This window comes from Babylonia areolata, chromosome 18 (genome assembly GCF_041734735.1).
Source record: "Babylonia areolata isolate BAREFJ2019XMU chromosome 18, ASM4173473v1, whole genome shotgun sequence".
In the NCBI taxonomy this organism is placed as follows: Eukaryota; Metazoa; Mollusca; class Gastropoda; order Neogastropoda; family Buccinidae; genus Babylonia; species Babylonia areolata.
The window spans coordinates 13277039-13302038 of record NC_134893.1 but is presented as its reverse complement, the minus strand read 5'-3'; the positions used below and the strand labels follow the sequence as shown (position 1 = coordinate 13302038).

General features: G+C 44.1%; 2 protein-coding genes across 2 annotated transcripts in view; one reads left to right on the top strand and one right to left on the bottom strand.

Annotated features, from left to right (window-relative positions):
* Positions 1–17775, bottom strand: part of LOC143292471 (histone H2A.V) — a 33459-nt gene extending 15684 nt beyond the window's left edge. Inside the window, exon 1 of the mRNA XM_076602784.1 lies at positions 17757–17775. The gene's annotated coding sequence lies outside the window, so the exon portion shown is untranslated. The remainder of the gene's footprint in view (positions 1–17756) is intronic.
* Positions 4156–25000, top strand: part of LOC143292469 (high-affinity choline transporter 1-like) — a 27100-nt gene continuing 6255 nt past the window's right edge. The window contains exons 1-5 of the mRNA XM_076602781.1: positions 4156–4261; positions 9477–9669; positions 18225–18332; positions 20825–20980; positions 21646–21794. Coding sequence (XP_076458896.1) covers positions 9504–9669; positions 18225–18332; positions 20825–20980; positions 21646–21794 — 579 coding nt within the window. The 5' untranslated portion in view covers positions 4156–4261; positions 9477–9503. The remainder of the gene's footprint in view (positions 4262–9476; positions 9670–18224; positions 18333–20824; positions 20981–21645; positions 21795–25000) is intronic.

Here is a 25000-nt window from a genome sequence, read left to right as displayed (position 1 = left end):
AACCCACTTTGGTACGTGAACATGTGAACGGGTGCACTCCAACATTAGAAAGGAAGAAGTGCCCGACCGTGGCAACGTGAGACGCGGCCGACTTTAAGACTAAATATTACAATATCAAGGAATACAATACAATACAATACAGTTAGATATCAGTATAATACGATGCGAAACGACGTGACATATCGTACTACAACCGTTTCTACCACATCAAGTATAGCACCAGTCTATTCTTTTTAAAGGGTGTGAGACGGGCCTTAACCTGACAAGGAAACAGCTGCAGACGTTACAGTTCAGAGGATGACCGGGTTGATGAGAGTTTTCATTAATTAATTAAAATTAAAACCTGCTGTTGGCACTAGAAATGAAATGGTGTCACATTTAATTTTCAAAACTTGTCCAGTTTAGTTTCTGCACCGAAGCGAATTAATCTCATTTTCCGAGTGAATGCTGACAGGACATATTCCCGATCCTTACTGATTTTGAAGTTACAGATAAATACACATTTTGTTCAGCGCACGTATATATACACGAGCTCACACACCTGATATGCGCGCGCGCGTACACACACACACACACACACACACACACACACACACACACACACACACACACACACACACACACATTCAAACATGATTTTGAAGAAATGCCAGTGGTGTTCACACATTAACGGACGTTGACAAAAGGGAAGCAGTTCCATTGAAAATGACAGTCTCAGCAGGCGACACATTTTCAGTTTGACAAAAAGGAGGCAATTCCAGTGTTAATGACACAGTCTCAGCAGGAGATACATTTTCACGTTATTTTGGTTTTTAACCTATATCACAATCAGCGAGCATGGCCCAACATGGGAAACAGCTGACCCTGGACCAGACAAAGGAGCAACCCATGGTGTCATTGGGAGTGTTACTATCTGCATGGAAGTGTAAACATCGATTTCAGATAAAAAAAAAAAAAACAAAGAAAAGATTTCGATAAACTGGATCAATAGAATATAGGCGATGAAACTGACGGAACGGACGTGAACTCTGGAATTTCACTGTTTCATCAAAACAAACCAGATACAAAATCCATGTGATTTAACCGTTTATTACAACTCACAATGACCTCTCAGATCCAGTCGCACAACAGCGAAGAAAACCAACATCGAACAAACAAAAAAACAAACAAACCAAACAGAAAAACAAACCAAACCAAAAGAAACAAGCTAGAACAAAAAGTGACCAGAAAACTGGCCTCCTGTGTTCAAACTATGAGGAGCGAAAAATGGGATCCTTCAGGAAGACAATGCCGCCGTTCACCGGTTACATTAGACAGAAATGTGGAATAGAGACAACAACGTACCTATTCTTTGCAGGCCACCACAATACCCATGACCGTCAGTAGTCCAGTTGAGTACATTTGGTTCGTTCATTTGGAAAATAAGCAATGCAAAGATAAACGAATGAATGAATAGATAAATGAATTGTTAAAAAAAAAGAAAAGAAAAAAAAGTAGATCTCCAAGAACAGAGGATTAAATATTCCAGATGAAAATGTGTTGCTGTGTAAATTTCCGCATATTCGGTTTGGAAAACACACAAACGCGCGCGCGCGCGCACGCACGCACACACACGCACACGCACACACACACACACACATTCTACTCTGTCCAGCAAATATTTGCCGGGTCCTTTTCTTCTTCTAAGCCAGTTACATGCGCAGAGGGTAGTTGTGGTTATAAGTGTTCCACAATTTCACTTCTGTCTCAGTTTCACTACCCTTCTCTATCTCTTGCCCACCCCCTCCCCCAACCCCTCCCCCCAGTGATTGGGGGCACGGTGACCTTGATCCGGGGCACACTCACAAGTAGCGTGTTTTCTCGAGTGCTTAAAGGATTCTGACCCTTGAACTATAATTATGCTAATGTCAGTTCTGCTTTCCCGGTGAAAATCTCTGTTCTAGTTGTGAGGATGCTATTTTTTCACGTTGCTACTAAAGGAGAAGAAATGAAGAAGAAAAAATCCTATGCAATCCCATTACTTGTTCAGGGTTATGTCTTGTTAAACTCAAAGCAAGTCTGCTCAGATTCCTGCAGAAATTTGTTGCTCCTGGTATCAAGTTTGAAAACGTATGGCGTAGTGTCATTATGTGACCACTGATATCTGGTAAGTTACACGTAACATCTGACGAGCGGTGCCCAGTTACAGCAGAACTGCCAATGTGCGGTGTCCTGATTAAGCGCAAATAACCTATGTGCAATGTCACATTAAAGCGTTACTGATGACGCGTTACATCGTCCTGTTACATTGTAACCAGGCGATGCGTGGCGTCCTGTTTGTCCCTCAGCTGATGTTTAGTGTCCTGTTACAGCCTGATATCAGAGACCGAAAAAAAAAACAAAAAAACTACGCTCTCTGCTAACATCCCAGTTGTCGTTTTACTGCCACGGTCTGTAACTAAAGTCACATTGTGGGTGGCGCAAGCAGCAATGACTTAATCATGTACCCATGTCTCACCTATCAAATGCTCTACGTATATAACAACATGCCGTAGTATGCTGCAAACAGCCTAAACTTCAGATGTATGGTGCCTGTCTTGGTCCTTGCTCTGTGCTTCCGAAACTGGGAACAGGATCGCGAGGAAGAAAGGAGATGGTGGGGATGTGGTGGTGGTAGTGGTGGTGTTCAGGCGAAAGGTAGATGGAGGGGGAGTTGGTTTAAAAAAAAAAAAAAAAAAAAAAGACCACGCCTTATCTCAGTGACATTCGATGTAAACCTCAGTCGGGGCGTATTGAGGGCGGGGGTCAATAATACAAGAATACAAAGCCTTGGCGCTTGACCTGGTTGGTGATGGGTTACGTGAGGACCTATTCCCCCCCCCACCCCCTCCAACCCCCACGTCTTCTTCCCAAACCTCCGTCAGTCGGGTTGACCACACTTGAGAGCTGAGTTGAGCCGACGCGAAAAGTCTGAATGGCTTTTTCCACTGGCATCGGGACTTCCGTCTTCCCCTCACCCGACCCATATAAACAACAGCAACAACAAAAAACAACAACAACAACAAAAAACCCCAACAACAACAACAACAAAAATAAAAAACAAAACGAAAAAACCAAAAAAAAAAAAAAAAAAAAAAAAAAAAAAATATATATATATATATATGTGTGTATGTGTGCGCGTGCACATCGCTAAGTGAGTTGTTTTCAGAACCAATCTATGAAACTATTAAGACAGGAAACAAACAGTTAAGTACAAAACTGGACAGCAAAGGGAATCTATTGCATCGCACACTTTCTAAACAACGATGGAACATTTCCAACACAAAACGAACTTCACAGAAAATATGAAACTGATGCGCATTTTCTAAGTTTTATCGGATGTTTACAGGCTATTATGAAATGCACACAAGAAACAAAATCAAATGTATCAAGTAACCCAACACCCGATACAACGGCAGCGTTGAAAAACCATGTACTCTGTATCAAAAGGAACTAGGCCATATTATGATACTTTGTTATCAGCTTCCTCACAGCTGCCATAAATGATCTGAAAAATTAGGAGTGTTTTTTCGAGGGAAAAAAAAGTGATAAACTGCAGAAAGTAGATGACTAAAAGCTGAAATATTTTAGGCTACAAGCACGTACAGTACACAGATTTCTTGAAACGAAAGTATCCCGAAAGAGATAGGAGTTGTAGATAATTGCTGTGACTTCTGCAAGGAAGCAAAGGATAATGCCGAACATGTATTCTGGGGATGTAATAGCTCAAACACAGACACATACACACACACACACACACACACACACACACACACACACACATACACGCGCGCGCTTGCGCGCGCACAATTATTCACGCACGCACTCTCGTGCGCACGGATAGGTAGAGGAAGAGGTAAGGAGAAAGGAAGGAAGGAAGGGGGGGGAGAGGGAACGGCAGAGGGAGAGAGATGGTGAGGACGGAGGGAAGAAGAAGAAGAAGAAGAAGAGAGAGAGAGAGAGAGAGAGAGAGAGAGAGAGAGAGAGAGAGTTCTCGCTGTGTATGTATGTATATGGTGGTGGTGGTGGTGGTGGAGTGTGTGTGTGTGTGTGTGTGTGAGAGTCTCTCTCTCTCCTCCCCCCCCCCCCTCTCCCTCTGTCTCTTTCTGAGCGTGTCCTCTATGTCAGTCAGCCAGTGCCAGTGACAACGCGGCGCTTTCTCGATCTCCGTCTCGTCACTTGTTGAAGAGCCAGCTGTGCGTCCTGTCGCGTCCTCTGTGTCTGTGTGTGTGTGTGTGTGACGGTAGGTCCAGGTTTTTGCTTCCTGTGATTGTCGTTCACACGAATTCTTTTTCTCTGTGTATTTTTTGGGTCAGTTTTTACCCCAGTGTTTATTCGTTCCTTCATTCGTTTGTTGATTGAAGGATTGATTTACAAATTGATTCACACATCCATTCTTCCTTTCTGCCTGTTTTTGTCTTTATAGAAAAAAAAATCTGCTTTCTCTCTGCATTCCTCTCTCTGAGCCAGTCTGAGTCTCTCTAAATAAACGACAAATCGTTACAGGCAAGGACAATATAAACTGCAAGTGTCGAGCGTACAGTGTCTCTCTAAATACTGACGTCTGTCTGTCAGTCTTTTGTTCTTTCTTTCTTTCTTTTTCTCTTATCCAGAATGATTTCTTTCCTTCGTGCGTTTATCCGTTCTCTTCAGTTTTTTTTTTTTTTTTTTTTGTTTCTAATCAGTTTCTTTCGTTTTTATTTTGTTGTTCTTTCCATCTTTTTCTCTTTTCTTTCAGTCAGTCTTCAACTACAAATTCACTTTTTGGGCATTCACGTGTGAAAGACACACGCGTTGAAGTAAATGCAATAATTATGGTCTGATATTACGGCTAAAATTTCGAAACGTAATCTTTGACTTTGACTTTGATGGATTACGTTGTAGCAGCCACGTCGCTATACACAACGGGGGTGGGGTTGGGGTGTTGGGCTGTGTAGCTTCTACACAGCACGCATGCTGCTACTATACTGTGACGGTGGTCCTGCACCCTTGCCAGCAGCTGATCGTCGTTCAGATTGTTCCAGTCTACAGCTGTTCTAATAAAGAACGAACTCTTAAATTGTTCTGTTCTTCTTTCTGGAACTTCTAGTTCTAGTGTTCTATTGTTCTTTCTGGCTGACCTCTCCACAATGTTCCTGGGGACAGTCAGCAAAGCGCCTAGGCTGGATGCGGCGTCTGTTTCTTGCTTGTTCTTTGATGAACTGGCCAGGTGGTACAGACGGCACCTGCCCCTCAACCACTCATTTTAGGAAAGAGAGACGGAGGTTTTGTCGTCTCTCTTGCAGGCTAGGAAGCTGTAGATCCTTCAGCATAGTTGAGACACAGCCATGTTCTCTACTTCTGTAGTCTCCTTTGTTGAAACGTGCTGCTCGGTGTTGTTTTCGTTCAGTCTTGTCTACACTGCCTTTGTGGCAGGGGCCCCATACTATTGCCGCATACTCGAGGATGGACCGCAAGAGTGTTGTGTATGTCGTCTTCCTACAGGTTTGAGGGCAGTGTCTCAAGTTTCGTCACTAAAAGCCGAGGGTGGAATTTGCTTCTTTGGTGGTCCTAGCAACCTGAGAGTGCCACTTTAGGTCGTCCGATATGATCACTCCAAGATAGGAGTTTGTACTGACTTGCTGTCACAGAGATTGCAGAAAAAGTCAGTCTTCTTCTTGATTGTGATGATATAACACTCCTTTGCACTGAAGGGCATGCCCCAGTCTTTTGTCCACTTCTCAAATACACATTTGAATACGTATTTGTTTATTATTGTCTTTTCTTTATTTCATTCTTTCTTTCACTCTGCAAGTTTTCATCCTCTCCGCTTATGCACTGTCGGTGGATAATCTTTTACCGCTTAAAAAACCACAACAAAACCCAACCTAACAAACAAAAAAGCACGTTGATTAGGATGAACGTGTGTTCGAATCGTCTCTTAGTTTCAGTTTCAGTTTCATACTTCGGGGTGTCACTGCATTCCGACAAATCCATATGCGCTACACCACATCTGATAGGCGAATGCCTGACCAGCAGCATAGCCCAATGTGCTTAGTGATACCTCGTGTGCATGCATATATAATTTTGTGCGCCTATCAGAGTGGATTTCTCCTAAAGATTTTTGTCAGAGGACAACCCTTTTTTGTTGTCATGAGCTCTTTTTTCAGTACGCCAAATGCGTGCTGCACACGGGACCTCGGTTTATCGTCTCATTCAAACGACGGGCGCAATAGCCGAGTGGTTAAAGCGTTGGACTTTCAATCTGAGGGTCCCGGGTTCGAATCACGTTGACGGCGCCTGGTGGGAAAAGGGTGGAGATTTGTCCGATCTCCCACGTCAACATATGTACAGACCTGCTAGTGCCTGAACCCCCTTCGTGTGTATATGCAAGCAGAAGATCAAATACGCACGTTAAAGATCCTGTAATCCATGTCAGCGTTCGGTGGGTTATGGAAACAAGAACATTCCCAGCATGCACACCCCAGAAAGCGGAGTATGGCTGCCTATATGGCGGGGTCAAAACGGTCATACACGTAAAAGCCCACTCGTGTGCATACGAGTGAACGTGGGAGCTGCAGCCCACGAACGCAGAAAAAGAAGAAGAAGAAGTAGTCTCATTCAAATGACTAGACTCAGTTTGATTTTCCATTCAAACTCGGGAGAAAGGGCGATAGGGGGAATCAAACCCAGACCCTCACGGACACCGTATTGGCAGATAAGCGTCTTAACCATTCCACCTCCTTCCTCCGACCTCGTCTCTTCAGGTTCTGTTATTCTGATTAGTTAGGGATCGGTTTATTTTTTATCATTGTTTAGTTCCTCATGTCGGTGGTGGTGATGTGTATGTGTGTGGAAGTGTAGGTGGGGGAAGATCGGCTGGAGGAAGGGACGCATTGAGTGAGGAGTTAGGAGGAGCGTGCGAGCGCGCGCGCGTGCGTATGTGTGTGTGTGTGCGGGGTGGTGGAATGGAGGGGGAGGGAGGAAGTCTTACTTTTAGCCTTAGCACCGAAACAGCTCGTGCGGTCGACAATGCTTCAAACAACATGGATTGAAATTGAACAGTTATGTTTTTGTTGACGTGTGCTGTTTTGTTATGATTATTACTCCCGTAACGTAGGCCTAGGCACTTTCTCTCTCAGCTTGCACCTCTTCATGTGTGTGTGTGTGTGTGTGTGTGTGTGTGTGTGTGTGTGTGTGTGTGTAGAAACCCCCCACATAATTTCACCATCATAATTTTGCAGTAGGTATTTCAGTGTGTCAGTGTCGTCCACAAAGTCGAACTTATTTGCATATGATATGAGGAAGTGGTTGGATTATTCTGTAACTGTTGAATATTTATGTCCAAATTAGTAAAGACTAGTAAAACTAAACATACAATTTCAATGATAACCAAAGAGCGACTGTATTCTGAACAATGTAATGAATAACCAGATGCGAAGCCTTGATGGCTCACGCGTGATTCCTGCGATACGAAACCGAAATCGCGGGTGGTGAGGAGGGAGGGAGGTTGAGGGCTACCAGTACTTTCATGTGTTGTCAAAGACGTGCGTTCTTCCACATAATAAGATTGAGATCAAACTTTTCAACGTCCACTGTTTTCATCACCGCTTTCCGGTTTCGATTGATATATCGAAAGAAACGCTTTAAAAGTATCGGTAATCTCCTGTATTAGGGTTATTTTCTTTCCAATTTACAATTGAATTACTGCAGTCAGACGATCCACAAACTGTAAGCTGATCAAAATCATATTTTTATAGTTACTGTCAAACTAGAATTTGCGATGATCTGTTGAAACAATGTGCTGCGTTTTGTGCCATACAGTCAGCCTGATCTGCATTTCACTGACATCCAAATAACTCATAGGTATCCCATGGGTTACGGGTGGACAATTTTCCGATGTCACAGGTCAACGTAATTTTGTCCTGATCTCTAGTGCCTTAGCCTCCTGTGTGTGTTTTTACAAGAAGATGACCAAATGCACGTGTTGAAAATCCCGTGATGAAATGCACGACGCGATCCATGTCGATTGTGGGTGAGTTATGGAAACAAACATACCCGCTCACCCCCGAAATGGTAGTATGGCTGCCTACAGAGGGCATAGCGGGCAGTAAGTAAACAAGTACAACAAAGAATATAGATTAGAGGAAAGAAGAAAACGTTTAGGATAAAAGCCAAACATCTTTGCTACTTTTGCAAGAATGGACACTGAACTCCCAAAGACAGGAAGCAGGCAACGACCGTACGTGCTCTGATGAAGTGAAATCACACAAAGACGCGACAAAGAAAGCAGCGGAAATGATTAACAATGGACTCCCAACGACAGGTCAGAGGAGTGCCGATCCTGGTCAGACATGACAAAGTCCGTGCACAGACAGATGGGGAAAAAACAAAACCAACAAAACACCGACAACAATGAAGAGTTCACAAGCTACACTTTGAACCACGTTGAGGTTTTCTCGCGCTTATGACCTCGATAATCCCACACCGCTGTCGCAAAGACATTCAAAGACATGCACTTATCAAACGAAACCTCAACGGGACGAAAAAGAGTTTGTAATTAAGAGAGAAACAGATTTTCTTAAAGCTCATGTCAGTGCTGCATCGCGCTTCCCGTTAGCCGAGAGAGGCAGAATCGAATCTTCAGATAAAGTTGATTGTTTTGTTGCTATGTTCCCGTTATTTCACATTGCATGTCGGTTTGTTTTTGCAGAGTTGGGGAAGCACTGCATGCAGCGTTAACTAAAAATAATGCGCGCCTTTGGTTATCGATGGAAATCATTGCACTGGTTGTGTCTGACCACTGTGTAGTGTTCTCTGGCTCATGTTTGGTCCTAACTGTGTTTTGTTCTTTCTCAGGCAGTCGCTGAAGCTGTTGAACTGGGTTGTAATCCGTCAGAGGAAGGGCGGCAGAAGGGTTTAGACTCTTATCTGGCAATACAAAGTCCGTGAGGGTCTGGGTTTAAATCCCCGTCTCGCCCTTTCTCCCAAGTTTGATTGGGAAATCAAACTGAGCATCTAGTCGTTCGGATGAGACGCGATAAACCGAGGTCCCGTGTGCTGCATGACTTGGCGCACTGAAGAAGAACCCATGGCAACATTAAAGTTGTCATCTGGTAAAATTCTGAAAGGACATCCGCTCTGATACGTACATAAATATATATGCATGCACTCAAGACCCTACTAAGCGTGTTCGGTTATGCTGCTTGTCACGCATCGGCCTAGCAGAATGTGGTGTAGTGTATATGGATTTGTCCGCACGCAGTGATGTCTCCTTGAGAAACCGAAACTAAAACTCTGTGCGTATGTGTCTGTGCGTGCGTGTGCGTGTGTGTGTGCGTGCGCGCGTGCGTGTGTTTGAGAGAGAGAGAAGAGAGAGAGAGAGTAAACATACGCTTGCTTTTAGTCTCTAATTTCCAGCATTATGTTGTTTTTCCTTCTTTTTTTTAAAATACTTTTTTTGTGTCTTCCACGGACAGAGCTGCTGAGAGAGCCACGTGACAAAGATGGCGGTGGACGTGGCAGGCGTGATCTCTATCGTTGTGTTCTACGTCATCATCCTGGGGGTGGGCATCTGGGCGGGCCGGAAGTCTGCACGGAGCGGTTCGGCCACCCAGGTGTTCCTGGCGGACCGCAACATGGGCCTCATCGTGTCCTTCTTCACCCTCACCGGTGAGTCCCTCACGCTCCGTCCTGGATACTTCCTCTTCTTCTTCGTTCGTGGGCTGCAACTCCCACGTTCACTCGTTTGCACACGAGAGGGCTTTTACGTGTGTGACCGTTTATACCCCGCCATGTAGGCAGCATTACTCCGTTTTCGGTACTGTGCTTGCTGGGTATGTTCTTGTTTCCATTACCCACCGCACGCCGACATGGATTACAGGATCTTTAACGTGTGTGTTTGATCTTATGCTTGCGTATACACACGAAGGGGGTTCAGGCACAAGCAGGTCTGCACGTATGTTGACCTGGGAGATCGAAAAAATCTCCACCCTTTACCCACCAGGCGCCGTTGCCGAGATTCGAACCCGGGCCCCTCAGCTTGAGGGTCCAACGCATAAACCACTGGGCTATTGCGCCCGTCTACCACATTACAATACACCCACGCCGGCTTGTGGCCATCTAGGCCGGTGTGTGCCATTATGCTCTGCACGTGGTCACGGTGACTTGTGTCAGTCGTGTTTTCACGATTAACAGACCACTGGAGAGTTCCGTACTTACATGACTTATAGAGGCGCGTCACACGATATGTGCTCTGGAGGTTGATTGGCTCTCCGAAATTTTCGAACAACAAAAGCGATCGATGGGTGCAGAACGTGTGAAATAGCAGGCTTTTTTTCTGCTCTTTTTTTATGTATGTGCATACGATGGCACTTCATTGACCACGGTTTAGTTGTTGCAATGGAAGCTCTCAACGAAAGAAATGGAGGACAGCACATGTTTGCAGCTTTTGTCGATCGCCTTTGACATTGCTCGAATTTGGAGTAAAAGTTAGATGCGCATGCGCAAGATCCAAGATGGCCGTGGAACTCTCCAGCGGTCTATTGCCTCACGAAGTATTCTCCATTAGTATTCTAATTTATGCCATCTGTGTGTCCTGCTGACTGGTTGTGCCATCACACCGTTCTCGTTAATCTGTGCCCGCCGGTAGGTGTGCACGTTGTTGACCTGTTTACGAAGTCTGTGCCATTGCTGTTGCCGCCAAGGTAATGAAACGAAGGGATCAAGGATAAACAGGGTCAGGGTTCATTGCTGTCACATGAGAATCGTCGCTCTGTAAACCCCAACAGTGTTTCCATCAACTCCTCTCCCATACATGCTTGATGCAGCCCCCCTTGTTGTTATCCTTGTCCGATTTGTTCAGATCGAAGGAACAAATAGTTGTTTAGTTACGATTGCATTGCTTTTTATTCTTCGCACACCTGATGGTGCTTAAAAGCCAGTAGTGTTGCTCAAAGGCAACGAGGACTAAGAAGAGGATTGGTGATGAAGTGAAGTGTTTTGAGAATAAGAGGCTATGATCTCCAGGTTGTAGCACACACTCAAGGGAAAGGGCGGAGGGTGGTGAATATATACGCCTTGGGAGCGAAAGACCTCCCACGTGAGTAAGATACAAATGAAATTGTTTTTGAAGGGACAGAAAATTGAAGAATATACCTAGTTGTTCTTTCGTTATAGGAGAGACATAAATGACATGTCTGATTTGTGCTAAGATAAACAACCGTGCTGATGAAAAAGGAAGAAACATCACTTTTGTCACCAAAATGAACTAAAAACTTTAAGATATCCGAGTGCAAGAAAGAAATGTTGGTATTTATTGGCTTCAGATTTTCCTGATCTTAATTTCACATTTGGGGCGCTCAGTATTTTGCGTTTACAAACCAGTTAAAAAAAAAAAAAGAGGACCCGGTATATTTGATTGACTGTAGGAATCGCGGTGTATGATAAACAACAACAACAACACAACTTTTCTTGTGAATGGGAATCAGGTGGCGCTGCACTTCAGCTATCTGACATAAATAATCGAAACAACACTATACTCGTTAATGCGCTACCTTGACAAATCAACGAAGGGACTAAGCTGAAAATGAAAAAAAACAAAAAAAAAAACAAAACTGACGGACGACACAAATTTATTTCTGAATATCAATAAAGAAGGTGTGATGGAAGCGCTAAATGTGATAAGTGATTTTATAAGTGGACTTTATATCTAGAAAACAAAGCAGCGGATATAGGTGCAAATAGAAGTCACAAACAACCTTGTAAAGCAATCGTTTTCATAAGGGACATGTTTGTGGCCTGGTAAGTGACCCAGTTACATGTATCCCTGTTCTCGTGACCTTGTTCTGTGTGTTCGTTGTTCAGACGATTGATAGAGGTGCACAGACGTTATAATGATCTTTCTTGTCTACAATGTTCTGATGTGAACGTATTTACGTGGGGGGCAAAGTTCATCTTCGTCTTCAGTGCACTCACGTTCAGGTTTTCTGGTCCAGGTCATGGTATCTTATTATGACCTAGTTACAAACCAATAGCCTTCGCCTTTTGCCGTGGGTAAAATAAACCCACGCATTCAACGTCCATAACTTCGTAACGTTTTGAGATGTTATGACTTTGCACACTATATTCTTCTGTAATTTGCTTGAAAAAAAACAAACTTGCACCCCCTCCGAACACACACACACACACGCACACACACACACACACACACACACACACACACACACATATACACACACACAACAACAACAACAACGTCTAGATAAACAAAAACATTATTAATTGCGTGTCATATAAACGCTGTGGGGAAAAAAAATCACCCACACAATTTAAGAGGAATCTTACGCGCCAAATGCATCATGGGTGAATTTTCACTCTTAACATTGGAGGGAACTGATAGGCAGATCAAGGCCAAGGCACATCGCAGACAGGTGAACGTGGCGCTTGAAACAATCCATAGAACACGTCACAGATACAGATAGCGTCACAACTAAATTCTCGCTTTGTCAGCAGATTGCCAGAATAAATTTCTTGGCTATTGCCCTCTCTTTCTCTTCATCCACACACACACACACACACACACACACACGAGTGCGCACGCACACACAGGCACTGTCACGAGTGCGCGTGCGAGAGAGAGAGAGAGAGAGAGAGAGAGAGAACATTCAAGTCAAAAAGTGAATGAATCCCACGCAGGCACACGGGCAATCGCGCAGTAATCTATCTACCAATGTATCCGAGAGAGAGAGAGAGAGAGAGAGAGAGAGAGAGTAGACTAGAGAAGAATAGTAATAGTATTACACACACACACACACACACACATGGCATACACGCGCACACCATAACAGAGAGGAACGCACACAAAAGGACTGGTAACCAATCCGCTGACCATGAGAACTGTCGCTGTCAGCGCTCGCACAGAGTAGAACGTGCCAAAGTCAGCACTCTTGAGTAAGAGGGCCCAACCATGTGTGATTTTTCACCTACAAGGAGCAAGGAAGGGCAACCGTTACATAAAAACCAACAAAAAACAAACAAACAAACAAAAATATATGGGTGACATTTCATCCATGACGCAGACTATGAGACGTTTACAATGTCAAAGGCTATAGTTACTTTTCACCAACATTGCCTGCAGTGTGAAATTCACTGGAAATGAGGAACTCGGATGGATATACATATTTTTTTTCTTTATAATAGAATAGAATATGTCTTTATTACCAAGTGTACCGGGGTCACAAGGAATATTGGGGGGGATAGTACATAACAAGGTGCGAACATAAATAGAAAATCATACACAAACACAGATACAGTAGAAATTAGGATACATACAAGTGCATATCAATATAAAAACTTGTGCATACTCACGCACTGCACACACACACACACACACACACACACACACACACACACTCTCTCTCTCTCTCTCTCACTATTAACTACATATTTTACAATGATGTGTGGCGTTACAAAGACGTTTGGCATCATACCACGAAAGTTTGTTTGCCTGTTTGTATTTTGTTTTGTTTTGTTTGTTTATCATTATTTATGGTCTTATCATCAACGCCATTCCAGTGGAATTGCCATCTGCAGTTTTGTGTGACTGCGTCAGTCGGAAATAAGAGACAAGTTTGCCGAACTTCTTAGTTCGTGGGCTGCAACTACCAAGTTCACCCGTATGTACACGAGTGGGTTTTTACGTATATGACCGTTTTTACCCCGCCATGTAGGCATCCATACTGCGTTTTCGGGGGTGTGCATGCTAGGTGTGTTCTTGTTTCCATAACCCACCAAACGCTGGCATGGATTACAGGATCTTTAACGTGCGCATTTGATCTTCTGCTTGCGTACACACCCTATGGAGGTTTAGGCACAAGCAGATCTGCATATATGTTGACCTGGGAGATCGGAAAAAAATATCCACCCTTTACCCACCAGGCGCCGTTACCAAGATTCGAACCCGGGACCCACAGATTGAAAGTCCAATGCTTTAACTCTCTCCATACGAACGGCGAAAGAGACGACGTTAACAGCGTTTCACCCCAGTTACCATCATCAAAATATTGCAAGCGGAAGGCTCTTATACTGAAGATGTGAATGTTGACAAAGAATACCACAGTTCTAACGACGGAAGCTAAAGGTTGGGTCATTCAGACACCCACTGGACATCCGAGGGGTCTGTGTAGAGGAGAAGAGAGGACTGGCCGTACTGAGTGAGTTAACCACTCGGCTGTTGCGCCCGTCTGCACGCTGCACTTCGGAGACACGGTTATTATTATTGTAAAGAAAGTGGAAGTGTGGAGGCTGTTCTTTCATGAATGAACTCCATTCGTCGGGTCACGTATAAGTGCATAATTTGAGCATTCCTTTATCCAAGACTCTGCGCACTCAAACGAGATAAGAATAGTAATAGTAACACATTCCTGGTCCAAGACTCCGCCCACTCGAACGAGAGAAGAATAGTTATAGTATTAAACACATTCCTTGTTCAAGACTCCGCCCTCTCTAACGAGATAAGAATAGTAATAGTATTAAACACATTCCTCATCCAAGACTCTACCCACTCGAAGAATGAAACCTTTAGAAAACCAAAAACCAAACACTGGACAAGGTCAAAATTCAACTTCAGTCCATGCTAAACAGGTGTGCTCATTATGCTCTCTCTCTCTCTCTCTGTATTCATTTACTCACATGCACCTTCACGTACTTGTTCCAACGACATGCAATCACCGACACGACAAACAAAAGAATCCTTAAGTAGTATGGGGCAAAAATGTCACAGGGTCCCTTGTGATAGGTGAACCTGCAAAAAAGCTGACAACCCCGACAAACAACCACAGTCTGAAAACTGAACACCGGGTGGACTTGCAACCCATGACTGGCACGAGTGTAGCCCTTACCTTGCATCATTAAACAAAAGAAAGAAAGAAACACAGACGCATATCTTAAGTCCTTGATGCTTGTGAATACAGGAGGTACGTCACATCAAAAGCCAGGTGTCAAGGCACGCTTGGTGACGTATACCGACCCGAATTGGTAAAAATGTTTTGTGTGATTGACTTTACTGTAGTTTGCTGGTTTCCTCTTTTGTTTTTAAACACACCCACCCATAAACTCACCCACCCGAGCGCGCGCGCGCGCGCACACACACACACACACACACACACACTGGTAGTTCAACAGATCCTTCTGCGAAAGACTCGAACGTATTTCCGTGGACGTCCGCAAGACACTCCTTTGTTAGGTGGTTACCCGTGCCCCCTGTACAAAGATGATTTGTGGTATAAATCATTAAATGTCCACAGATAACCATTTTAGCTTCATTCGTTATTTCGATTGTACCCTGGACATTTTATGCAGCATTCCAATGACGTGACATCACCGGTTAATTCCTCAGGACATCTGTTCTGGTATTTTTCAAACGTCACATGAACCATTTTCTTAGATCTTTTCACGTCGAGCCAGTTGCGCAGTTAGGAAACATCCTTAAAAAGGAAAACAAATTTCAAAACTTGCAGAGTCGTGACTGTCCTCATGAAGTGCCAATTTACGATAATGTGTAACGCTGGAAAATGCACAGTGTGAGCGGTGTGTGTGTGTGTGTGTGTGTGTGTGTGTGTGTGTTGGCGGGGTGGGTCTGTGTGTGGGGGTGGAGAAGTAAGGCTGTGTGCGTGTGTGGTGGGTCTGTGTGTGTGTGTGTGTGCGTGTGTGTGCGCGCGCGCGCGCGTGTGTGTGAGAGAGAGAGATGACGTGACATGACATGGCATTTTTATTGCCTTCAATTAAGTAAGCCATATAAAGTCAGGGGGGTTGAATATATGTCACATACATGTCGCATGACACAAAGAAATAAAAAGGATGAACACTATCTTCCCAGTTTAAACAATAAAACTTCGGCAAGTGTATCAATAAGTGATAGATTAATTCGTATCCACTAGCTCAAACATCAACTCACTCGTAAAACCATCCCAACCCTCTATCCCCCCCCCCCTTCCTCCTCTAACTAACCCAGATGCCCTTCCCTGCTTCCTGCCCCATCCCCTTCCTGGGCAGGCATGCATGCAGACCCAAACCTCACGTACGTAACTTAACTCTCTCCATACGAACGGCGCAAGAGACGACGTTAACAGCGTTTCACCCCAATTACCATCATCCAAATATTGCAAGCGGAAGGCTCTTATACTGAAGAGGTGAATGTTGACAAAGAATACCACAGTTCTGATGACGGAAGCTAAAGGTTGGGTCATTCAGACACCCACTGGACATCCGAGGGGTCTGTGTAGAGGAGAAGAGAGGACTGGCCGTACTGAGAGTTAACCCCTTTCTTCGCATACCGCCCACCCCTTTACCTCATATTCACACTCCCCTACAGAACACACATACAACTCATGCATACCACGCGCACACACACATACACACACGCCCGCGTGCCGAGAGAGAGATAACTGAATTTAACTGAATAAATGTTATTTTCTGAGGGTAATAGAGTAAGCAAGACAACGAGGAGGACAGTGTTTAGGGGATGGTGTCACTGTCTGGAATTCCGCCCGTGCACAGTTCTCAAAACAGAGGGCTTAGCTACAGTATCATGACTTGGGGCGGTTTGATGGTAGGGAATTGTGTCTGTTTCTGTGCTTACATCTACACTTGTAGGTTTGTCCTGAATCCTGACCCTAGCTGTGTTTTGATGGACTGGTTGTCTTTTGTTAGCTGTTTGTTTGATGCTTCTAGTTTTGTGAGCTGAGATTGCATGTCATCCAGTTTGAAAATGAGCATGTTGAATTTTTTTCAGAAATATTGATACGTAATTCGTTTTTAGTGATAACCTTGATGTCTTCGACAGCTGTGAAAATGTTATTTTGTAATGTAGATTGTGCACTAGATAAAAAATCAAACTGCTGGTCTAAATCGAAAACCTTCTGTTTCAGTTCTGGAAGTGAACCGACAGCCTGTGTATGTACTGTTTGGAACAATGTTCGCTTTTTTGTAATCTAGTCCTTCTTCCCACTGGCGTTACTGTTTTTTGTGGCTTCTGGTTTCTTTTCCCTTGTGAGGGTTGCTGTGCGCCACAGGTGGAGTGGGCGGGAGGACGACGATACCATCTTGGTTCAGGGTCTGTCAGTAGATGTGATGGTGGTGGGGTGAAGGAATCTCCACAAGATGTCGGTGTCCATGGAGACAAGTCAATGGTGGGTGTGTGTATAGTAGGTGAACCAGGGAACGCACTGATGAATGTCACAGGAGTTTGGATCAAGAGTTTAGATAGTTTTTCAATATTTTTATCTCGCATGAAATTAGACACCACTTATTTTTTTTATTTAAAAAAAAAAAAAAAAAAATCACATTCATCTGAATCCCTGAGTGGGCAGTCTAAACCTTGACACAGTAAAGTTCCTTCGGATTGTGATGAAAAATACAGGGTAGTAGTCACAGATTTACATGACTGATAAAAAATACGAATCACTGACTTGGTAAGAGTGGAAGGAGACGGCACGGATACAAACAACGAGGAAGCGACAATACTGAGTCATTGTGATCATAGTCAGTGAGCTGAACTGAAATATCGGACTCGTGTAATCCAGAATATCGGTAAAAAAGACAGTTTCTCCACACTGTAAGTTCATCCTTGCTGCAGGAAAACCGTTTTTGGATTATGTCGAGTGTAGGTTGTAATTTTTTGAGACTCTTGACTTTGCAAGGAGAAGTTGAAGCAGACATGATTACACGACACAGGGACAAAGACAATACATAATACTCACTGTGCCGGAGTTGTTCATAATTTCACACTAAAACAGAATCCATTGCGATGAAATGAAGATATACCACACTCACACACACAACAAACACAGCACTGTTCACAGGTCGAGGAAGGATATCCACAGAACATGACCCGTGACACACACAACAGCGGCTGTCCGTGTTTTGTTTGTGTCCGGTACAGGTGTACTTTACATCATGTCGCGGAAATCACTTGTTTTTGTATTCAAACAAAACAATTTTTATACCACTGTGCACAGAATTGATACAGAAAAGCACATTAATCACTCGATAAGGTGAAATAAACTGAATAATCACACTGAAGAAATTAATTTTGCGGAGCGTCATAGAATGGCGTCCGCTCAGTCCATGAGAACAGCTCAGAGACCTCAGAGAGAGAGAGAGAGAGAGAGAAAGAGAGCACTGCGCGTGTACTGCATGTATCTTATATATATATTTTTAACTTTCAGCAACGATGGTGGGTGGTGCATTCATCAACGGAACAGCAGAAATCATCGCCACTGGAGGGTTGGCATGGACGGTGGCTCCCGTTGGCTACTGCACTGGCATGTTTATTGGTGAGTTGTGACAACCAGTCCCGCTTGGTCAGTGCCTTCGTCTCACATTGGTGGCTACCTGGTTGCTGAATGGTGTATTCATTCGTTCGGAACATGACCTTTACGGCGTCAAACGATACGTCATTAAATTTCTTTACTATGATATTTTCACTCAAATTGATGTGAGGTGAATCACAGATACTTGACACAAAAACTGACATTTTCGGTGCCCATCATCCCTTGGAGTCGTTCTGGTGGTGTCTGTCTGTTGCTTGATAGGTTCCCCCACCCCATCCCCAACTTGCCCAGGACGATTATCCCTGTCGGCCATATCACCTGAGGTGGACTCTTGACGTTTAGCAAGAAAGCGACTACCAGATTTACAGGTGTCTGTTTACTTAGCTCGGCTATACGTTACATTTGCATTTCGAAGGTTGTCTGGTTGAAAAAAGTGGCATCCTAAATAAAAGATGAATATTCACCCAGCCCATGTTGACGAGTCGTCCTGATGGTGTCTGTGTAGCATCAGCCAGACCCCTTCCCCTCTGTCTTAACTCACTCAGTACGGCCAGTCCTCTCTTCTCCTCCACACAGACACCTCGGATGTCCAGTGGGTGTCTCAATGACCCAACCTTTAGCTTCCGTCGTCAGAATTGTGGTATTCTTTGTCAACATTCACCTCTTCAGTGTAAGAGCCTTCCGCTTGTAATATTTTGATGGTGGTATTTGGGGTGAAACGCTGTTAACGTCGTTTCTTTCGCCGTTCGTATGGAGAGAGTTAACATAGTTATCCTCTTCGGCCATATCACCTGATGTCAGTGTTCACGTTAAATCCGACAGTAACCTAACCCGCCAACCCTAGACAAGTAGGGGACGAGGATGAGCATCTGGATTGTCAGTCACACTCACTGTGTGGATGTGTGTTCCTTAGCCTTGCTTCGGTCAGTAGAAACTTCCGGTGCCCTGGGGTCCGGGCTTTCGCTGCCTATCCATGACTGACCACAAGGTGAGAGTCACCCCCGTTACACCTGGTGACGTTGTGTGATCATCGGCTGTACAACGTGCAAGAGAAAGAAGCGAAAGAAAATAAGGGAAGAACGACATTAGAAAATACACGGGGGAGAGAGGCAAAAAGAAAGAAACCCGAAAAAAATACGACAGATAATCTGACTGACAGAAAGAAAGTAAGAGAGAAAAGAACAAAAGAAAGGACAGAAAGAAAGTAAACTTGTTATTGTTTAGAAGAAAACAGGAAAAGTAAGGCCCACGGTGGGTGTAAAGAGAACGTGCAGACGTATCCACCGTATCCATGATGAAAACGAAGAGTGAGTAGTAACAAGAGGAGACAACTATCCTTCCTGTCCATGGCATGGAAAGCTGGCAGTCCAGTCAAGAACATCAGTACCGCCCAGTCTGCCCGGGTGCCGTGTCTTCCAAAGACAGCTGTCCTGTGCATGAGTAGCTTGCTTGTGATCGACTCGATCTTTTATATATTTATTTACTTATCCATTCATTTATCTATTCGTTTATTTATTTAGTCAGTGCTGCTTACGCTACCGATTCAACCAGCAATCAGGTAAATGAAAGGTACATTGGAACATACATGTCAAATGATCGGTATAAGGACAAGCCCAGCGCTTCCTTTTTTGAGGAAGTGTCTGGGTTTGTTCCAATGCACCTTATATTTACCTGTGTGCTAGCTGAATCGGTAGTGCAAGCAGCATTGGCTTGAAGTTGTGTTCCTTGTGAATGGAGAGAGTTACCACTCTTTATTTTTTGTTAATTAATTATTTATTGTTTATTGTTTATTTTGTTTACTTATTTTATTTTTACCTGGTAGTTTCCGTTCCAGTGTGCAAATTAACCTAATTTACATGGTTGTCGTTGTACATGTTTACGAATATCTCGATGAAAAACTGGTAAAAAATGATGGTGATGATAATAATAATGATAATAATAATAATAATAATGTAATAATAACATCAATAATGATAACAATAATAATAACAACAGAAAGCGAACATTGTACATTGCACAAGCAACCCTTCCTTCGCTGATGTAGGTATACAATTAAGGTGAAGAGAAAAGAGGACTGTACTGTGCCCGGGTGTTGACCAGAGGAGTTGAAAACACTAAGACCGAAGGGCTGTTCAGCGCCATTATGATAACAGCGTTTCAGATACCATGATTTTGTTACCTTTTGGGCTTCTTCTTCGTTCGTGGGCTGCAAGTCCCACGTTAAATCATATATTACACTTGTGGGCTTTTACGTGTATGACCGTTTTTACCCCGCCGTGTAGGCAGGCATACTCCGTTTTCGGGGGTATTACCAGTTGATACATGTTGGTTTTGTTTTACAGGGTGTATGTGAAAGGCACAGCTTTGATCATGCTTTACAGGGCGTGTATATTGTACACGTAGTGGTAGCTACGGTTTTTTTTGTGTTTTTGTTGTTGTTTTTTTAATAGTAGAATTTATTGTACGCATAGCTTTGGTTGCGCTGCGTGTTTCAGGGGGCATGGTGTACGCTCCCAAGATGCGGCGCGCGGGTTACGTCACCATGTTTGACCCCTTCCAGGAAGTGTACGGCATCCGCGTGGGGGCGCTGATGACCATTCCTCAGTTCATGGGAGACGTGTTCTGGACTGCTGCCGTTCTGTCCGCTCTTGGTAACTATCTGTGTGTGTGTGTGTGTGTGTGTGTGTGTGTGTGTGTGTGTGTGTGTGTGTGTGTGTGTGTGTGACAGATAGAGAGAGAGAGACAGAGACAGAGACAGAGAGAGTATTACCTTCAAAAGCTGTCTGCCGTGCAGAGAGATTCCAACAAACAGACAGACAGACACACACACACACACACACACACACACACACACACACAAAACCACCAACACCACATACATGCATACACTTACATAGACACGGACACCCACAACCACACAGACATACACAGTCACGCACACACGCACGCGCGCGCGCGCGCGCGCACACACACACACACACAAACACGCGCGCTCTCAAACACACCGACAGACACACACACACACACACACACACACCAACCACACACACACTCGCGCGCGCGCACGCACAAACACAATAATACATAAACACAGACACACAGAGTGACACACACACACACACACGCTCAAACACACAGACAGACACAGACACACACACACCAACCACACGGACACGCACGCAGACACATACACACACACACTAGTACATAGACACAGACACACAGAGCGAGACACACACACACACACACACACACACACACACACACACACAAAACAAACAAACACGCACACATTAAGGGGGACTGTACGTGTCAGGGTCCACCATCTCTATCATCATGGAGCTGGACAACACCCTGTCCATCATCCTGTCCGCCGTCATCGCCATCGTCTACACCTTCCTGGGCGGTCTCTGGTCAGTGGCCTACACCGACGTCGTCCAGCTCATCTGTATCGCCGTGGGCTTGGTCAGTCACTTCACTCCCTTGTCCCCTCCTTCCTGCCCCCCCCCCCCCCCCCCCCCGTCCGATATTTGATAATTATAATAAAAAAAAGGAATGTTGAAGTGGAAAACGAAAACTAACAAAACAAACAGAAATACAACTAGTACTACGTCCACCACTGACAACAACAGCAGCAGCAACAACAACAACAGTAGTAGTAGTAGTAGTAGTAGTAGTAGTAGTGGTAATAATGATAATAATAATAATAATAGTAATGATGATACTACTACTACTACTACTACTAACAACAACAACAACAACACCAGCAACGATAATGATAATGATGACAATGATAATGATGATGATGATAATAATAATGATAATAATAATAATGATGATAAGGATGATGATGATGATAATGACATTGATAATGATGATGATGATGGTGATGATGATGATGATGATGATGATGATGATGATGATGATGATGGTGATGATAATGATAATGATGATGATGATGATGATGATGATGATGATAATGAAAATAATAATGATGATGATGATGATGATGATAACTGTAACGCCTGGGCTTGGTCAGTTTTCTCTGTGTCCCTGTTCCCTATTTGTCTCGCTCTGTTGGCCTGTCTTGGAAGGACTGGCAATAGACTGCTCATTGATGTCGTTGATATGACGATATGTTTCATGGTTGTTCATGAGCTGCTGCACTCCATCATGAGGAGCAAAGGCCTTCACGTGATTGAACTATCCGTGTTCTTATCTGTTTCTTTCTCTGTCTGTCTGTCTGTCTGTCTTGCGGCTTTTCATTGTTCTGTCCTCTGTCGTTGCTGTCTTCACTGGCCACACACACACACAGACACACACGCACGCACGTACGCGCACACACACACACATACACGCACGCACGCACACACAAACACATGCACGCACACACACATACACACGCACACACACACACACACACACACACACACACACACACACTCGTAAAAAAAAAGCCAAAGTTAAGAAGGAATCACGATAATAAAGGACAAATTAAATGGAAAATGTACGCAGAAGGTTTTGTTTTAGTACAAAGATATATAAGAAAGCGTTACACTAATCCGAACTTTACTAACACGCAGAAGCATAGGAACCCAGTCATCCACCCATTTGTTCTTAACAGCACACACACACACACACACACACACACACACACACACACACACACACACACACACACAAACACACACACACACATACACACACACACACACATACACAAACACACACACACGCACACAAACACACACACACACACACACACACACACACACACACACAAATACACACACATACACACACACACGCGCGCTCGCGCTCGCGCGCACACACACACACACACAGTGATGATTGTCCCTCGGTTCACCTCTGTTCCTTTGTTGCTGCACTAATTGGCTGCTTTTGCGATCAATGGGGATGGGTCAGATGAAGGGTTCATTCTCTGGTTAGTTCTGTGCATATATGTGTGTATGAGCCTGAGTGCGCGCACGCGCGTATGTGTGTGTGTTTGTATGCATGCGCACGCACTTGTTATGATTTTTGAAGGCAGGGGGTAGAAGATGGTGGAGGTGGTTGAACTTGGTGGCCGGTGGTGATGAGTTGTTGGTTTTTTGCTTTTTTTTTTTTTTTTTTTTTTTTTCGTTTCAACGGAAGTACTTCGATTTGGAAAAAAGTAAGTAAGTACCGGGAGAACAGTTGGTGTAGACAGAAACATAGATGTGCAACAGTCCCTATCCCCAAGTTGCAGCCCAGATAGTCGGTACAGCAGTTAGTTACCTCCTCTGCTGTTCTGATGGTCAGAGTCGAACACGATTGACAATCACACATACATCCCCAGTCCTATGCCTGTAAATCTCATCAAAGCTCGGGACTCAGGCCTCTTCCTTAAAACAGGCCCATTTGTTTCTCGGACACTTCGTGCCGTGAATACGTAGACATATTACCATCTGAACTCTTGTTTCAACCTCACAGCTTTTAAAGGGCGCGTATTTCCGCTCTGTTCGCTGAAGGCTGCAGCCAGAATGAATGCACTCGTGAGAACAAGGACTGTGACTGTCAGTGTGCTCCTGCCGACATCCGGCTTTCAAGTCAAAATGTCACACTGGTGGGCCGTTCTGTTCTCATGACCTTAATTAACGTGCCAAGCGCATTCAGGCCGGCGTTACAAATGCACTGCAAGGTCCAGGCGCTATCGTTTTCGTCGTGCCTTGCCTGTCATGTTCAGATTGATCAGCCACACACACAGAAAGTGAAGTGATGGCCTAGAGGTAACGCGTCCGCCTAGGAAGCGAGAGAATCTGAGCGCGCTGGTTCGAATCACGGCTCAGCCGCCGATATTTTCTCCCCCTCCACTAGACCTGGAGTGGTGGTCTGGACGCTAGTCATTCGGATGAGACGATAAACCGAGGTCCCGTGTGCCGCATGCACTTAGCGCACGTAAAAGAACCCACGGCAACAAAAGTGTTGTTCCTGGCAAAATTATGAAGAAAAATCCACTTCGATAGGAAAAACAAATAAAACTGCATGCAGGAAAAAATACAAAAAAATGGGTGGCGCTGTAGTGTAGCGACGCGCTCTCCCCGGGGAGAGCAGCCCGAATTTCACACAGAGAAATCTGTTGTGATAAAAAGAAATACAAATACAAATGCAAATACAAAAAGGGAACCCCTTACCGCCCCCTCCCCCCCCCCCCCCCCAAAAAAAAGGAAGCAACAACAACAACAACAACAACAACACACAAAAATTTCAAGTTTTAATTATCCTTTCACTCCTATTGGAGTATGGAGGATTACTGCAAAATAATCTTTTCGTGCCCAGAACAAACCTTTCCAAATACACAACAATGTCACATAAAAGTTGAGAAAACACAAATGTCTTTTAACTCCAAAAGTATAACTAGGCAACATTTGCAAATCTAATCATCTTACTTACAGCTAAAATGACTTTTTTTGCCCTCCTTTGAGCATATTACAAAAATTAAAAACCGATTTTGGAGACAAATATTTTTTAGGAACATATCTATTTCGTAACTGATCATAATTGGGACATTCCATTATAAAATGAAACTCATCACCAATCACACACACACACACACACACACACGAACGAAAGCAAACAAACAAACAAACAAACACACATTCATACATACATATACATGAACTAAGGGAAGA